General features: G+C 40.8%; 1 protein-coding gene across 2 annotated transcripts in view; it reads left to right on the top strand.

Annotated features, from left to right (window-relative positions):
• The first annotated feature begins 754 nt into the window (after window positions 1–754).
• Window positions 755–19,090, top strand: part of GATA6 (GATA binding protein 6) — a 44,924-nt gene continuing 26,588 nt past the window's right edge. Inside the window, exons 1-3 of one of the 2 annotated variants that reach the window (XM_056521700.1) lie at window positions 755–836; window positions 1,727–2,639; window positions 13,914–14,080. In XM_056521700.1, coding sequence (XP_056377675.1) covers window positions 1,772–2,639; window positions 13,914–14,080 — 1,035 coding nt within the window. In that variant the 5' untranslated portion in view covers window positions 755–836; window positions 1,727–1,771. Of the gene's footprint in view, window positions 837–1,384; window positions 1,442–1,726; window positions 2,640–13,913; window positions 14,081–19,090 lie in introns of those variants that run through there. The other variant, XM_056521699.1, reaches the window with a different exon arrangement.

A 19,090-nucleotide genomic window follows, 5' to 3' on the forward strand; every position in this document is an offset into this window, starting at 1 on the left:
TTCTATCAGATGTAATGGAAGGGATGTGTTGTGTACTGTATATAGTTGCTTGTGTGTGATCCTGGGCTCCTCATACTTACCTTTTATGTATGTTTCATGGTAATACCAGTCTGTGATGTAGAAACAGTGTCTGAACAGACCTATAAGGCTGCTTCTAGTGACAGATCTATTGCTGATAACCCTGGTTACTTTATATGGAGTGTGTCATATCAGTAATGTCCACATGAGAGATAACTTGTAGCTCCTCCAGGTGTCAGGATGCCAGGTTGGACAACCCTAAGGACTTACCTGTCTATAGTCACTGGAAGGAGTCCATATCCAGTGCAAACCACTGCATGTGACATATAATGTGAATGATTTTCTCCCCTTTAAGTTCAATTACCCTATGAATTTATGAATGATCACAATGTCCATCTGATCAGATCTGTTAGTCTCAGTGATGGGTGCCATATGTGTTTGTGTATTTCTATGGATATAAATATTTAGGGCTGCAGTAAGTGGGCTGTAAAGCTATTATAATAGCTTTGATCATTAGTGATTAATGTGTTTGAGGAGAGGCTGGTGTTTGTGTAGCCCCTTGTTGGTTAGAATACACACAAGTGTCCACCAGTCAGTCTGTATGTGGCATGGAAAGAGCTGGGACTGGCACCCTGGGGAGAGCAGTGTTTATTCAGAGCTGCAGGAGTCCAGTCCTGAGTGGCTGCAATGTTCAGGCAGAGCTGTAAGAGGCGCCTCCTCCTCACATTGTAGGTCACACAGCTCTATCCACCCATCTTCTCTGTCACTCTGAAGCTCTGACTGCACTCAGAAGATCCATGGACACAGCTCTGCATTAGGTCTGTACGTCCACTCTGCTTTCTAGGCTGCAGAATATACATTTAGGCAGATGACTAAGGAATCTGGGTCTTGGTCAAAGACCAGGTGATCAAAGCAGTGTTTCCCAACCAGGGTGCCTCCAGCTGTTGCAAAACTACAACTCCCAGCATGCCCGAACAGCCTTCGGCTGTTCGGGCATGCTGGGAGTTGTAGTTTTGCAACAGCTGGAGGCACCCTGGTTAAAAAGCACTGGGTTAAAGAGTAGTAGTGAGATAAAGCTACTTATGACTTGCTCAGTTGTCACTTCCTTCCTGCTTGTTCCTCACCCCCCAGGTGAGACCTCACCTCATTTCAGAGTCCAGCCATAAGGCATAGGGGAGCTGCACTCTCACAGAGGCTCCTAATGTTGACAGTGGAGAGCTGCCATCCTTAAGGTGTGTTGGAACATGTAACCAAATGTAAACCTTGGGAGTAAATGGTGCTGACTGGCACGGACCTACTCCAGAAGATTGGCTCCCCCTCTCATAGGACTGAGTCAGTGGGTGTGTGGGTGTAAACCGAGCACCCAGCTTTCTCTACTACACCAGGGGAGAAGAGCAGAGCTGTCTACAAGGGATCACACATGGTAACATGCACTTAGGGGGGCTGTAGAGGTGGGGGCTTGTAGACAGGTTCCTGTTGAGTTTACATTGAGGGGGTCCATCATTGTCCAGGATTGTAGATGAGTCTGATCCTATTATGTGCCTCTTTTGCATAGTCCACGTCTGATGGCGTTGTCTTTTGTCTAATGAATTGAATTAAATGGATTTCATTGTCCTCTATTTAGCTGTTGCCTAACTTTGTGCTTGTATGTTTTTTTTTCTTTTTCATATATATCATCTTTTTTTTTTTTTTTTGGCTGTTCTTAAAGGACTCCAGGTTCCAAGTCCCCATTTCTTTCCAGCTCCCAACCTGGATGGACCTACCTGAGGACTCCTGGTCCGATGTCAAGAGAATCAATGTGGGGGGCTATTACTATCCCGTCAAAGTGAAGGGGACTGACAGCCCCTCTTCCTCACCATCCCCCGGCTCTCAAGGAATAGACCTGAGCTCCACCAAACCCAACCACCAACCTGACTCGGAAAGGACCCAACCTGTACAGGAGGGCAGGTCGCCTACCTCTGCCCACCACTTTGGGGTTTCTCACCTTTCCAGTTTGCCAAATCCGGAAGATATTATTCTTTTTAGGGATTTAGATCACATCAACAAACTGATCCTGCCCAGCAGAGACTCCAGGTTTGGTGCTTTGCCTGAACCACAAGGGGATATGTATCAAACTTTGGCCATCACTGCGGCTCAGGGGCCAGTCAGCTACGATGGCTCTCCTGGAAGTTTCATGCACTCCGCTGCCAGCTCACCAGTCTACGTGCCCACCACCAGGGTTGGACCCATGCTTACAAGCATCTCCTATCTTCAAGGGAGCGGACCTTCACAGGCCTCCCACTCTGTGAACAGTCACTCAGTGTGGTCCCAACCAACCTCAGAGACCTCCTCATACAGCAGCAGCAGTCCTCACACCTCCAGCAGATACCACTACTCTCCCAGTCCTCCCATGGCCAATGGAAGCAACAGGGACACTGGCTACAACAATGCCATCAATGTAAATGGCAGAGATCAATACACACCTCTGGCTAGATCGCTTAATGGATCTTACCATAACCCCTACACATCTTACATGACACCACCTCTGACTTCAGCCTGGTCTACTGCACCCTTTGACAACTCCATGCTTCACAGTCTTCAAGGAAGGCCGGCACCTATTGCTATGAGAGGGCATCCTGGAGGTAAGTCCATTGGCATAACAGAGCACTGTACTATAGCATTGGGCTTCCAATGTTCATAACATTCATTTAGAATCAATATTACAAAACTGGATATTATTCATCTTTCATGTTAAGTTGCCATAGTCCATCTCAGTGTTTCCCAATCAGGGTGCCTCCAGCTGCTGCAAAACTACAACTCCCAGCATGCCCGGACAGCCTTCGGCTGTCCGGGCATGCTGGGAGTTGTAGTTTTGCAACTGCTGGAGGCACCCATGGTTGGGAAACACTGGTCTGTTTGGAGAAAAATGGCATGTCAAGGTGTTATGTTAATGGTTAAACCAAGGCTGAGTTGCATAAGTGGCATCTAGCTGCTAAAGAAAAATGTACTTCACCATGGCCAAAAGAAATTGCCAAATGTTATAACTGTAAAAAGAAGGATGCAAGGTACTATAGATTAAAGTGGGCTATGTGGTTTACATTCATGTCCTGTAGCAGATCATTGGTACTGATAGTGGATGCCATACCTGGACATGAATTGGTATTGATAGTGGATGCCATACCTGGGCATGTATTGGTATTGATAGTGGATGCCATGCCTGGACATATATTGGTACTGATAGTGGATGCCATACCTGGACATGAATTGGTATTGATAGTGGATGCCATGCCTGGACATATATTGGTACTGATAGTGGATGCCATGCCTGGACATATATTGGTATTGATAGTGGATGCCATGCCTGGACATATATTGGTACTGATAGTGGATGCCATGCCTGGACATATATTGGTATTGATATTGGATGCCATGCCTGGACATATATTGGTATTGATAATGGATGCCATGCCTGGACATATAGTGGTACTGATAGTAGATGCCATGCCTGGACATATAGTGGTACTGATAGTGGATGCCATGCCTGGACATGTATTGGTTCTGATAGTGGATGCAATGCCTGGACATATATTGGTACTGATAGTGGATGCCATGCCTGGACATATATAGGTATTGATAGTGGATGCCATGCCTGGACATATATTGGTATTGATAGTGGATGCCATGCCTGGACATATATTGGTATTGATAGTGGATGCCATGCCTGGACATATATTGGTACTGATAGTGGATGCCATGCCTGGACATATATTGGTATTGATATTGGATGCCTTGCCTAGACATATATTGGTATTGATAATGGATGCCATGCCTGGACATATATTGGTACTGATAGTAGATGCCATGCCTGGACATATAGTGGTACTGATAGTGGATGCCATGCCTGGACATGTATTGGTTCTGATAGTGGATGCAATGCCTGGACATATATTGGTACTGATAGTGGATGCCATGCCTGGACATATATAGGTATTGATAGTGGATGCCATGCCTGGACATATATTGGTACTGATAGTAGATGCCATGCCTGGACATATATTGGTATTGATAGTGGATGCCATGCCTGGACATATATTGGTATTGATAGTGGATGCCATGCCTGGACATATATTGGTATTGATAGTGGATGCCATGCCTGGACATATATTGGTACTGATAGTGGATGCCATGCCTGATCATATATTGTTATTGATAGTGGATGCCATGCCTGGACATATAATGGTATTGATAGTGGATGCCATGCCTGGACATATATATTGGTATTGATAGTGGATGCCATGCCTGGACATATATATTGGTATTGATAGTGGATGCCATGCCTGGACATATATATTGGTATTGATAGTGGATGCCATGCCTGGACATATATATTGGTATTGATAGTGGATGCCATGCCTGGACATATATTGGTATTGATAGTGGATGCCATGCCTGGACATATATATATATATATTGGTATTGATAGCGGATGCCATGCCCGGACATATATTGGTACTGATAGTGGATGCCATGCCTGGACATATATTAGTACTGATAGTGGATGCCATGCCTGGACATATATTGGTACTGATAGTGGATGTCATGCCTGGACATATATATTGGTATTGATAGTGGATTCCATGCCCAGACATATATTGGTATTGATAGTGGATGCCGTGCCTGGACATATATATTGGTATTGATAGTGAATGCCATCCCTGGACATATATATTGGTATTGATAGTGGATGTCATGCCCGGACATATATTCGTACTGATAGTGGATGCCATGAATGGACATATATATTGGTACTGATAGTGGATGCCATGCCTGGACAAATATTGGTATTGTTAGTAGATGCCATGGCTGGATTTTCTATTGTTACTGATAGTGGATGCCATGCCTGGACATATATTGGTACTGATAGTGGATGCCATGCCTGGACATATATTGGTATTGTTAGTAGATGCCATGGCTGGATTTTCTATTGGTACTGATAGTGGATGCCATGCCTGGACATATATTGGTACTGATAGTGGATGCCATGCCTGGACATATATTGGTATTGTTAGTAGATGCCATGGCTGGATTTTCTATTGGTACTGATAGTGGATGCCATGCCTGGACATATATTGGTATTGTTAGTAGATGCCATGGCTGGATTTTCTATTGGTACTGATAGTGGATGCCATGCCTGGACATAGACATGATCAGCTGGAAAATCTTCATTTTCTATCCTGTGATAATGCTAATAGTCAGTGAACCAATATATTTACACATGTATGTGGTATGTGAGTTTCTATAGCTCTTTAACAGCCCTCTAGTTATATGTTTCTTAGTTAATTTTTAAAGGGGATAAAATAGAACCTGAATATGTATATTACCTAAACTGAGTAGGGCCAGGAGCAATACAGACTTTCAGTGACAGCCCATTCTTCATCTGCTCTGTTATCATGTCATGCTGTGTTATCAGATTGATAAGACCTCTCTAGTAGATCCTATAGAATAACAGAAGGGGTTAAGGCTTGCATCACCATCTAGAGATACTGCTTTTCCAATGTTCCATGTGTCACATGGCTGAGTGCTCTCATAGTTCCAGCTGTCACTGAATAGCACACCATGCTATCATTGTGGAACAGGAATATACCACAGCAAACATACAATTTTGTGTTTAGTTAATATCAGTTATACTATTTTAATAGTTTAATAATAACAATAATAATAATAGCAACAACCTTTTTATTATTATTATCATTATAAATAGTAATAACATTGTAATGAATAATATTGAAAGCACCAAGCATTATAAATGCACAAACTTTGTTCTACTATCAGCAGATTATTTAAAGATTTTGGGATGTGTTCACACATTTAGGTTTCTAACTGAAATTATTGAATACAAAGCCATAAAGAAATACACGGTGGACACCGATAAGGCGAGACTTCTCGAAGCAAATCAATTCCTGGCTTTGTAACCAATAATTGCTATTAAAAACCTAAACATGTGAACACACCTCAGGCTATGTTTTTTTTAGCCTCAATTGTAAATTCAAGAGTGGGACTAAAGCACAGAATGTACAAATTCTTAGATTTTCCCTGTATTTGGTTCCACTCCTGTTTTTTTTTGCAAATATACTGACCAAAATGAGGACCGAAATATGGTCCAAAAGGAAACTCATAATACTGTGTACACATAGACTGGTGTTTCACAACCAGGGTGCTTCCAGCTGTTGCAAAACTACAATTCCCAGCATGCCCGGACAGCCTTTGGCATAGACTCACACGATTGAACTAGGCCAAAGCCTAAATCTAGCATAGATCATCTTGTCTGGCATATGAGACAAAACTGAAGTACATGTTATTTTAAAGGAGAAGAGGAAATAAGCAGCTCCCAGGCATACCTGATGCCGCTTATCTCCAAGGGTAATGGGATTTTTTGACAATCCTTTTGCATCAGGCATGTCCGTTTTTACTAATGTCATTCATTTTTGCACAAAAGACATTTTTGGTCCGGCAAAAAATAATGATGAAAAAAAGGCTGTTAAAATTTAACACTGAAGTCTAGGGGAAACGGATGTTAAAATAAAAAACATCCGTTATCATCTGTTATTGTCTGTTTTTTTAACATCCGTTTTTTTTGTACTGAGCATGCTCAGTACAGCTTTACAAAAAAAAGTTAAAAAAATGAAAAAAAAAAACATTAAAAATAACGGATGTTGGTCATCAGTTATCATCCGTTATTACCAGTTATTGCATTCAGTTTTTTTCCATCCGTTATTGCAAAATAACGGCAGTAAAAAAGCAGGATGATACCTGTAGTGTGAAAGGGGCCTAACATGGAATTGAACAATTCCCTTTTCTTATGAACAGCAGGGCATCAGGCAGCTGGGCCTCATAATTGTTATATATATATATATATATATATATATATATATACACATTATTATTTTTATTGTTGTGTAATTTCTGAAGCTTTTATCTAAATGTTGTTCTTTGAACTGGATTGGTAGGTATTTGCTTCAGAGAATGCATAGGCTATTCTAATAATTATTAGTGTTGTAGCTTGTTCATAATTAGGCCATAAAAAAAAATCATGAAAAAACATAATTTACCTGCAGCGTAGCCTTAGGAATACATTGATTCGCAGGCAATCCTGTGGGCTGCGGCTGTAACAGGTGAAACATTAAAAACCACGGGAGCCGATTTATCATTGCTTGAGTTGGTACACAAGCTGTAACCCTATCCTTACATTGCTGGAAATATGTGTACTTGGGCCAAATATATCAAAATGTCACATGAAGTATGATAAATCTGGCGCACGTGCACATGTGTAGGATTTTTGCTTTTGTCATGTTGTTGTTAGAAAGTTTTGTAAGTGAAACCACAGCTTGGTTTATGACATTTGGAGCCCTCTCTGACAAAATTGGGGACATTTGGACAAAAGTCACATATGATAAATTCGCGACGGCTGCAAAATCAAAGCGCAGTTTGGCACAAATCAGGACAAAAAGTCGCAAATTAAGTAAGCCAGTTTGGCACAAATCAGGACAAAAAGTCGCAAATTAATTTAGATCATGGTATATCCAGTAGTAGGTAATTGTAGGTTACTGGACTGATCATTCCCCTCTTACCAATTCCTTAGCTCCAATGAATGGTAGAGAAAGTGCCCAGCATTTGTCTTGAGGGTGACACACTGGGGGAGATTTATCATTCAAAGTGTACCCTACTCTTTTTTTACCGCCGCTTTTCTGTCTAACTTTTTCCGTTGCAGCGTGTAATTTATCATAAGTGTGTACTGTAGATGATAAATTCCCTGCCGCTTTGCATGGGCGGGAAAAGCTCTAGCTTACGAGGTTTTGTACGTGTACTTTTGGTCGGCGTACTTTAGCGCCTGGAAAGCGGGGTTTGCTCAATTTTTTGCGACTTATTCTAAAAGTCGCATATGATAAATAAGGGTGCACTGCATGTCTAAATCGGAAATAGGTGTACTGCTACTCAAAAAGTTAGGAAACGTCAACTAAAGTCGCACCAATGTCGCTATCACAGCGCCAATGATAGACGGAAAATAACATCTATATTGAAGGATAAATCTCCCCCCCCCATTGGCTTCTTTCATATATACAGCATAGGTGAACTCAGCCTAGATCTTGATGCAACAGATGCCATAACTGATGACAACGGGCATCAATTGTCATCGTTTGCATGGCATCCATTGACCATTGTTACTGAACGCTGGACAGGGGAACGCAGCAAGCTGTGTTCCCCTGTTCGGTGCCATCCAGCGTGTCCAGCCATCCGGCGTCAAAAGTGAGATGCTGGATGATTGTGAACTGTCACGCCCCCTCCCATAGGCTTGCATTGAGGGGCGGAGCATGACGTCACACTCCGCCGGCCCCGTGGTCGCCGGTAATCAGACCCGGAGCGAACATGTTCCGGGGACTGATTTTAACCCCCGCGATCAGGCATCTTATCCCCTATCCTGTGGATAGGGGATAAGATGTCTAAGCGCCGGAGTACCCCTTTAAAGCCTAAAATCTGTCCTTAAACTACAACGGCATAATACTCTTCTGTCAGCCATCTGACTACCTACTTGCAGGGTCATGTAAATAACCACTTTCTTCAATGATGCATATATATATATGTGAATGAGGTTCTTTCTGTAGCATATGAAAAAGTAGCAGATTTCTATATATATATATATATATATATTTTTTTTTTTTTTTTCTTTTTAAATAATATAAATTGTCTGCAGCCCTACTAAACTTTAACTTAGTAAAATGAGTATTGGTGTACCGCATTTTACTAAGTTAAAGTTTAGTAGGGCTGCAGACAATTTATATTATTTAAATGAATAAAAATAAATAAATGTTTAATATATATATATATATATATATATATATATATATATATATATGAGGTTCTTTCTGTAGGATATGAAATAGTAGCAGATTCCTATTTTTTACATTAAATCTGCCATGTGTGAATATACCCTTACATTACAGTCATACATAGTTCATGAATATAACTATGGAAACCAAAATAAATATATCAATCACCTACATTGCTGCCTATATTTAAACAACTGGAAATGAAACACAAAATTATGAGAATTTTTAACTTACAGAGGGAATTATTGTCAGCAGCTTTAATTAAATGATTTAAGTCAGTTTTCTTTTTTCTTGTAAGCAAAACATTATACATTGTGGAAAGAGAAAAAGTAATTGAAGCTAAATGAATGGCTCACATAGGTATAAGGCAGTGTTTCCCAACCAGGGTGCCTCCAGCTGTGGCAAAACTACAACTCCCTGCATGCCCGGACAGCCTTTGGCTGTCCGGGCATGCTGGGAGTTGTAGTTTTGCCACAGTTGGGAAACACTGGTATAAGGATTGGGAAAACTGTCTTTACCTTCAGCTGAACTGATGAAGTCACTGAAATGAATGAGCAAAACCCTGACTATAAAATTGGATAAAGACAACTCTATTTAGTGAAGATTCCATATCTATGAAGGGTTATGGGTTATCTATCATCTATTTATATATTGATATCTTCTAGATAATTTTAGCTATCCAAGGAATTCCAATTCCAACACTTTTTAATTTGACAAATTCCTTGACAATCTAGTAAGCTGGATTTTTTTTAAAAATCTAAACCTTTGTTTCCTCCAACATAAGGGGCACTAGAATATATTTATCAGGAATTACTTCTCTATTTATAAATTGATATCCCCATTTGGCCTTGTTGAATTGGCAGGTCCATGGGAAAAAAATGGAAAAGATAGCTGTTTATTTGTTTTCATGCAGCAATTCAGAAACATTATAGTTGCCCAATACTAGAGGTCGCCACCTGCTGGTAGCTTTTAAAGGGGTATTTTTTATTTTTTATTTATTTTTTTTTTTTAATAGATCAACTGGCTCCAGAAAGTTAAACAGATTTGTAAATTACTTCTTAATCCTTCCAATAATTATCAGCTGCTGAAGTTGAGCTGTTCTTATCTGTCTGGAAACAGTGCTCTCTGCTGACATCTCTGCTTGTCTCAGGAACTGCACAGAGCAGAATAGGTTTGCTATGGGGATTTGCTTCTACACTGGACAGCTCCTGTCATCAGAGAGTAGTGTTGGGCGCGAATATTAGCATTTCGAATTTTTATCGTGAATATCGCAAATTCATGAATATTGCGAATATATTCGCTATATATTCGAAATTGCGAATATTAATTGTGCCGCATATTCGCATATTCCTTCCTTTCACTTGTGGGCCAATTAGAAGGATGCAAATACACTTGTCAGAGGTTATCAACAACATCCCTAGCAACCAATAGTAAAGTTGCCCACCCCCTCACTGTTTTCTTCCTCGAATATGCAAGTATTCACATATGCGAATATTCACATATGTGAATATGCGGAAAAATTAATATATAACGAATGACGAATATGCGAAATTCGCGAATATAGGACGAATATATTCATGAAATATCGCAAATTTGAATATGGCCAATGCCGCTCATCACATCAGAGAGCATTTAGACAGAAAATAACAACTCAACTTTAGCAGCTCATAAGTACTGAAAGGATTAAGATTTTTTTTATAGAAGTAATTTACAAATCTGTTTACTTTCTGGAGCCAGTTGATAAATAAGAATTTTTTTTTACTGGATAACCCCTTTAAATACCCTAATGTGCACATTTCAGATTTCACACAATCTGCAAGAAAAGGAGGGTGCACAATGAGAGGATATATATCAGGAATGATTTCCCTGTCATAGCTTCCTCCCATCAGCCTCAATGAGCACACTCCAGAGTATAGTGGAACTTCCAGAGATTTATTGATGGGGAGCACACTGACAGTCTGTTTATCATAAAATTCTTCTTACAGATTCTTCTTACAGTCAGCCAGGATCAAGGGAGCAGACAATTTCAAACAAAATATTTGCTTTTAGTTACAGATTAGAGACTAAGATTACAGAAAATCATTTATTCTTTTCAGTTCCATAATATTATTTCAAATAACCCACCTGTAGTTTACAGGCACAGGGTCATTGTACAGTATACTGACAGTCATTTACATTCTTTATTAGCACAAAAATATTCTTTTATTTCATTGGATTTTTAATTATTGTAGCACAGTACATACAAAGTACAGGATTTATGTTTTGTTTTACTAATATGTTGTGTATTTTTATATGATTTATATCATTCAATTATTCTTCTTATTTTGAATAATATATATATAAAAAAGAAGCCATTCCTAATATTTAGTCAGAATTATGAAATAAAATATTATTACATGAAATGATACCTGATAGAATATAATACATAGATAACTAGATATTATTCCTATTAAAGTTACACATGAGTTTCTGAAGAATAAACTGTGGAAAATAAAGTGAAGTCATATTTTGGGTTAATGTTTCATTGAACAGTGAACATGAGTCTTTTTTTTTACTGCTCTGAAAGGTCACTTCTTATAGATTCGCAGGGTTTAAACCTTAACTATTTCTATGTTATTAGTCATTGCCCTACATTGTGCAATATACAGGGATTCATCCAGGATTGGACAGATTGCTGGTTAACTCCAATGGCCTTGAAGTGTCTGCAATGTTATAGATTGCAGAAGTTTAAACAACGTAAAGTTGCATCCTTTGAAAAATATATTTCCTTTTTTTAAGAATATAATATAAATGACTGGATTCATAGGAACGAATATAGACACAGAGTAATAGCTGCAGTCTACTGATCTGTGCAGATGACTGGATTTTATTTAATGACCTTATACATGATGCATTATATAGTGGCCGGATATATAATGCACTAATATATAATGGTCTGATATATAATGACCTGATATATAATGGTCTGATATATAATGGTCTGATATATAATGACCTGATATATAATGGTCTGATATATAATGGTCTGATATAAAATGATCTGATATAAAATGGTCTGATATATAATGGTCTGATATAAAATGGTCTGATATAAAATGGTCTGATATATATTGGTCTGATAAATAATGGCCTAATATATAATGGCCGGATATATAATGGTCTGATGTATAATGCACTGATATATAATGGTCTGATATATATAATGGTCTGATATATATAATGGTCTGATATAAAATGGTCTGATATATATAATGGTCTGATATAAAATGGTCTGATATATATTGGTCTGATAAATAATGGCCTGATATATAATGGCCTGATATATAACGGTCTGATATATAATGGGCTGATATATAATGGTCTGATATATAACGGTCTGATATATAATGGTCTGATATATAATGACCTGATATATAATGGTCTGATATATAATGACCTGATATATAATGACCTGATATATAATGCACTGATATATAATGGTCTCATGTATAATTGTCTGATATAAAATGATCTGATATATAATGGTCTGATATATAATGGGCTGATATATAATGACCTGATATATAATGGTCTGATATATAATGGGCTGATATATAATGACCTGATATATAATGGTCTGATATATAATGACCTGATATATAATTGTCTGATATATAATGGGCTGATATATAATGACCTGATATATAATGATCTGATATATAATGACCTGATATATAATTGTCTGATATATAATGACCTGATATATAATGGTCTGATATATAATTGTCTGATATATAATTGTCTGATATATAATGGTCTGATATATAAGGGCTTATATATAATGGTCTGATATATAATGGGCTGATATATAATGGTCTGATATATAATTGTCTGATACATAATGGTCTGATATATAATTGTCTGATATATAATGGTCTGATATATAATGGGCCGATATAAATTGATCTGATATATAATGGTCTGATATATAATGGTCTGATATATAATGGTCTGATATATAATTGTCTGATATATAATGACCTGATATATAATTGTCTGATATATAATTGTCTGATATATAATGGTCTGATATATAATTGTCTGATATATAATGGTCTGATATATAATGGGCCGATATAAAATGATCTGATATATAATGGTCTGATATAGAATGGTCTGATATATAATGGTCTGATATATAATGGTCTGATATATAATGGGCCGATATGAAATGATCTGATATATAATGGGCTGATATATAAGGGCTGATATATAAGGGCTGATATATAATGGTCTGATATATAATTGTCTGATATATAATTGTCTGATATATAATTGTCTGATATATAATTGTCTGATATATAATTGTCTGATATATAATGGGCCGATATAAAATGATCTGATATATAATGGTCTGATGTTATCCTACAAAGTACAAACAATACAAAAGAGAAACAATGTAAAATACATACTGTATCAGGGAGGTCAGCTCTGACATCAGGGAGGTCAGCTGGGACATAAAAAAATTAATAAATACAAATAAAAGAGAGAGATATAGATATATATTGATATTTAAAAAGAAGAAAAGAAAGAGGGAGAAAGAAAGAAATAAGAAAGAAAGAAAAAGAAAAATATTAAGATGCAAAATATTTTAGTAAAAACGACTTGACTTTTTTATGGACTTCTCAGATGTTTTCATGCTTTTGTATTGTATTGATCCGGTCATATTATTATAGTTTGAAATATTTTATTATTTAAATCTCTTTATTATGAAGGGTTATAACATTTTCTCTAAGCTTAGGGACAAATATGACCTTGTATAATTCTTGCGTTCTACACTTCGGGATATTACCCGTATCAGAATGAGTTTCCTTATGGGTGGTTGCTATTGATAAGGTTTGCTGCGCTTTGTAGTTCCACAGCTGCTGAAGATCAGCGGCTCAGATTGTTGTAATGATTTTTCCCATACGAAATGTGTAGTGTGCCGTGGCTGCAGCGCGCGGTGCGGACAGGTGCGGATGCGGTGTGTACTCACCTCTCTTGTCCCCGCAGATGTGCTGGACGAGCTGCCGGAGAGCCGGGAGTGTGTGAACTGTGGCTCCGTGCAGACCCCGCTGTGGAGACGGGACGGGACGGGACACTACCTGTGTAATGCCTGCGGCCTGTACAGCAAGATGAACGGCCTGAGCCGACCCCTCATCAAACCGCAGAAAAGAGTGGTGAGTATTATCATTCTATATATTACAGCCATCGGCATCATATAAGTGCTTATGGAAAAAACTCTATACTTTAGTCAGATTTTCATTATAAATATATATATATATATATATATATATATATATATATATATATATATATTTATTTAAATATTTACCTGTTGACTGGTGACTGGCACTGTTTCCTTGAATGGAGGATTATATATATATATATATATATATATATATATATATATATTTCATAATACATTCATAACATCTATCTATCAGTTATACAGTGGAGGATTATATATATATATATATATATATATATATATATATATATATATATATATAAATATTTACCTGTTGACTGGTGACTGACGCTGTTTCCTTGAATGGAGGATTATATATATATATATATATATATATATATATATATATATATATTTCATAATACATTCATAACATCTGTCTATCAGTTATACAATAGTACAGACAATTACCCTAAGACAGTGTTTTCCAACCAGGGTGCCTCTAGCTAAAGCAGAACTACAACTCCCAGCATGCCCAGACAGCCAACGGCTTTCTGGGCATGCTGGGAGCTGTAGTTCTGCAATAGCTGGGGGCACACTGGTTGGGAAACGCTATCTTAGGGTAATTGTCTGTACTACTGTATAACTGATAGATAGATGTTATGAATGTATTATGAAATATATATATATATATATATATATATATATATATATATATATATATATGAAATCCTCCATTCAAGGAAACAGTGCCAGTCACCAGTCAACAGGTAAATATATGTCACGATGCCGGCTGGCAGGTAGTGGATCCTCTGTGCCAGAGAGGGATTGGCGTGGACCGTGCTAGAGGATCGGTTCTAAGTCACTACTGGTTTTCACCAGAGCCCGCCGCAAAGCGGGATGGTCTTGCTGCGGCGGTAGTGACCAGGTCGTATCCCCTAGCAACGGCTCAACCTCTCTGGCTGCTGAAGATAGGCGCGGTACAAGGGAGTAGACAGAAGCAAGGTCGGACGTAGCAGAAGGTCGGGGCAGGCAGCAAGGATCGTAGTCAGGGGCAACGGCAGAAGGTCTGGAATCACAGGCAAGGAACACACAAGGAACGCTTTCACTGGCACTAGGGCAACAAGATCCGGCGAGGGAGTGAAGGGGAAGTGAGGTGATATAGGGAAGTGCACAGGTGTAAACACTAATTGGAACCACTGCACCAATCAGCGGTGCAGTGGCCCTTTAAATCGCAAAGACCCGGCGCGCGCGCGCCCTAGGGAGCGGGGCCGCGCGCGCCGGGACAGAACTGACGGGGAGCGAGTAAGGTACGGGAGCCGGGGTGCGCATCGCGAGCGGGCGCTACCCGCATCGCGAATCGCATCCCGGCCGGAGGTAGTAACGCAGCGCCCCGGGTCCGTGGAACCGACCGGGGCGCTGCAGTGAGGGAAGTGTAGCGAGCGCTCCGGGGAGGAGCGGGGACCCGGAGCGCTCGGCGTAACAGTACCCCCCCCCTTGGGTCTCCCCCTCTTCTTGGGGCCTGAGAACCTGAGGATCAGACTTTTGTCCAGGATATTGTCCTCAGGTTCCCAGGACCTCTCTTCTGGACCACAACCCTCCCAATCCACTAAAAAAAAAGTTCTTCCCCTGACCTTTTTAGAGGCCAAAATCTCTTTGACAGAGAAGATGTCCGAGGAGCCGGAAACAGGAGTGGGAGGAACAGATTTAGGAGAAAAACGGTTGAGGATGAGAGGTTTAAGAAGAGAGACGTGAAAGGCATTAGGGATACGAAGAGAAGGAGGAAGAAGAAGTTTGTAAGAGACAGGATTAATTTGACACAAAACTTTAAAAGGACCAAGATAGCGTGGTCCCAACTTATAGCTCGGGACACGGAAACGGACATATTTAGCGGAGAGCCATACCTTGTCTCCAGGGGAAAAAATGGGAGGAGCTCTTCTTTTCTTATCTGCGAATCTCTTCATGCGAGAAGAAGCCTGTAAGAGAGAATTTTGGGTCTCTTTCCATATGGTGGAAAGATCACGAGAAATTTCATCCACAGCGGGCAGACCAGAGGGCAAGGGGGTAGGGAGGGGGGGAAGAGGGTGACGGCCGTACACCACGAAAAACGGAGATTTGGAGGAAGATTCAGAGATTCTGAAATTATACGAGAATTCGGCCCAAGGTAGAAGATCTGCCCAGTCATCCTGGCGGGAGGAAACAAAATGTCGTAAATAGTCACCCAAGATCTGGTTAATTCTCTCTACTTGTCCATTGGATTGAGGATGGTATGCAGAAGAAAAATTTAATTTAATCTTGAGTTGTTTACAGAGAGCCCTCCAGAATTTAGACACAAATTGGACGCCTCTATCCGAGACGATCTGTGTAGGCAACCCGTGAAGACGAAAAATGTGTACAAAAAATTGTTTAGCCAACTGAGGCGCTGAAGGAAGACCAGGAAGAGGGATGAAATGTGCCATTTTGGAGAATCGATCAACGACCACCCAAATAACAGTGTTGCCATGGGATGGGGGTAAGTCAGTAATAAAATCCATACCAATCAGAGACCAAGGTTGTTCGGGGACAGGTAGAGGATGAAGAAAACCAGCGGGCTTCTGGCGAGGAGTCTTATCCCGGGCACAGATAGTGCAGGCTCGCACAAAGTCCACCACATCAGTCTCTAGAGTCGGCCACCAATAGAAGCGAGAGATGAGTTGCACAGATTTCTTGATGCCCGCATGACCTGCGAGATGGGAGGAGTGACCCCATTTGAGGATCCCAAGGCGTTGGCGTGGAGAAACAAAGGTCTTTCCTGGAGGAGTTTGCCTGATGGAGGCTGGAGAAGTGGAAATCAGGCAGTCAGGAGGAATGATGTGTTGAGGAGAGAGTTCAATTTCAGAGGCATCTGAGGAACGAGAGAGAGCATCGGCCCTAATGTTTTTATCAGCAGGCCGAAAGTGAATTTCAAAATTAAATCGGGCAAAGAACAGAGACCACCTGGCCTGACGAGGATTCAGCCGTTGGGCAGACTGGAGGTAGGAGAGGTTCTTGTGATCGGTGTAAATAATAACTGGAAATCTTGATCCCTCCAGCAGATGCCTCCATTCCTCAAGTGCTAATTTAATGGCTAGAAGCTCTCGATCCCCGATGGAGTAGTTCCTCTCCGCCGGAGAGAAGGTCCTGGAAAAAAAAACCACAAGTAACAGCATGCCCGGAAGAGTTTTTTTGTAGAAGGACAGCTCCAGCTCCCACTGAGGAGGCATCAACCTCCAATAGGAAGGGTTTAGATGGGTCAGGTCTGGAGAGCACGGGAGCCGAAGAAAAGGCAGACTTGAGTCGTTTGAAGGCGTCTTCCGCTTGAGGAGGCCAAGACTTGGGATCGGCATTTTTTTTTGTTAAAGCCACAATAGGAGCCACAATGGTAGAAAAATGTGGAATAAATTGCCTGTAATAATTGGCGAACCCCAAAAAACGTTGGATGGCACGGAGTCCGGAGGGGCGTGGCCAATCTAAGACGGCAGAGAGTTTATCTGGGTCCATTTGTAGTCCCTGGCCAGAGACCAAGTATCCTAGAAAAGGAAGAGATTGGCATTCAAACAGACATTTCTCTATTTTGGCATAGAGTTGATTATCACGAAGTCTCTGAAGAACCATACGGACATGCTGGCGGTGTTCTTCAAGATTGGCAGAAAAAATCAGGATATCGTCCAGATATACAACAACACAGGAGTATAGTAGATCACGAAAAATTTCATTAACAAAGTCTTGGAAGACGGCAGGGGCGTTGCATAGACCAAAGGGCATGACCAGATACTCAAAGTGTCCATCTCTGGTGTTAAATGCCGTTTTCCATTCATCCCCCTCTCTGATGCGGATGAGATTATAAGCACCTCTTAAGTCCAGTTTGGTAAAAATATGGGCACCTTGGAGACGATCAAAGAGTTCAGAGATGAGGGGTAGGGGGTAGCGGTTCTTAACCGTGATTTTATTAAGACCGCGGTAGTCAATGCAAGGACGTAGAGAGCCATCTTTTTTGGACACAAAGAAAAATCCGGCTCCGGCAGGAGAGGAGGATTTACGGATAAAGCCCTTTTTTAAATTTTCTTGGACGTATTCAGACATGGCAAGAGTCTCTGGGACGGACAGAGGATAGATTCTGCCCCGGGGTGGAGTAGTGCCCGGGAGGAGGTCAATGGGACAATCATAAGGCCTGTGAGGAGGTAGAGTCTCAGCTTGTTTTTTGCAAAAAACGTCCGCAAAGTCCATATAGGCCTTAGGGAGACCGGTTACATGAGGAAGCACAGGGACACGGCAAGGTTTACTGGGAACCGGTTTTAAGCAGTCCTTGGAACAAGAGGGCCCCCAACTCTTGATCTCCCCAGTGGACCAATCCAGGATTGGGGAATGGAGTTGAAGCCAGGGAAGTCCAAGAAGGATTTCAGAAGTGCAATTGGGGAGGACCAACAGTTCAATCCTCTCGTGATGAGATCCGATGCACATTAGAAGGGGCTCCGTGCGGAAACGTATAGTACAGTCCAATCTTTCATTGTTTACACAATTGATGTAGAGGGGTCTGGCGAGACTGGTCACCGGGATGTTGAACCTGTTGACTAGAGAGGCTAAGATGAAATTTCCTGCAGATCCAGAGTCCAGGAAGGCCACAGCAGAGAAGGAGAAGGCAGAGGCAGACATCCGCACAGGCACAGTAAGACGTGGAGAAGCAGAGTAGACATCAAGGACTGTCTCACCTTTGTGCGGAGTCAGCGGACGTCTTTCCAGGCGGGGAGGACGGATAGGACAATCCTTCAGGAAGTGTTCGGTACTAGCACAGTACAGGCAGAGATTCTCCATGCGGCGTCGTGTCCTCTCTTGGGGTGTCAGGCGAGACCGGTCGACCTGCATAGCCTCCACGGCGGGAGGCACAGGAACAGATTGCAGGGGACCAGAGGAGAGAGGAGCCGGGGAGAAGAAACGCCTCGTGCGAACAGAGTCCATATCCTGGCGGAGCTCCTGACGCCGT

Source organism: Hyla sarda, chromosome 5, assembly GCF_029499605.1.
Source record: "Hyla sarda isolate aHylSar1 chromosome 5, aHylSar1.hap1, whole genome shotgun sequence".
NCBI lineage: Eukaryota > Metazoa > Chordata > Amphibia > Anura > Hylidae > Hyla > Hyla sarda.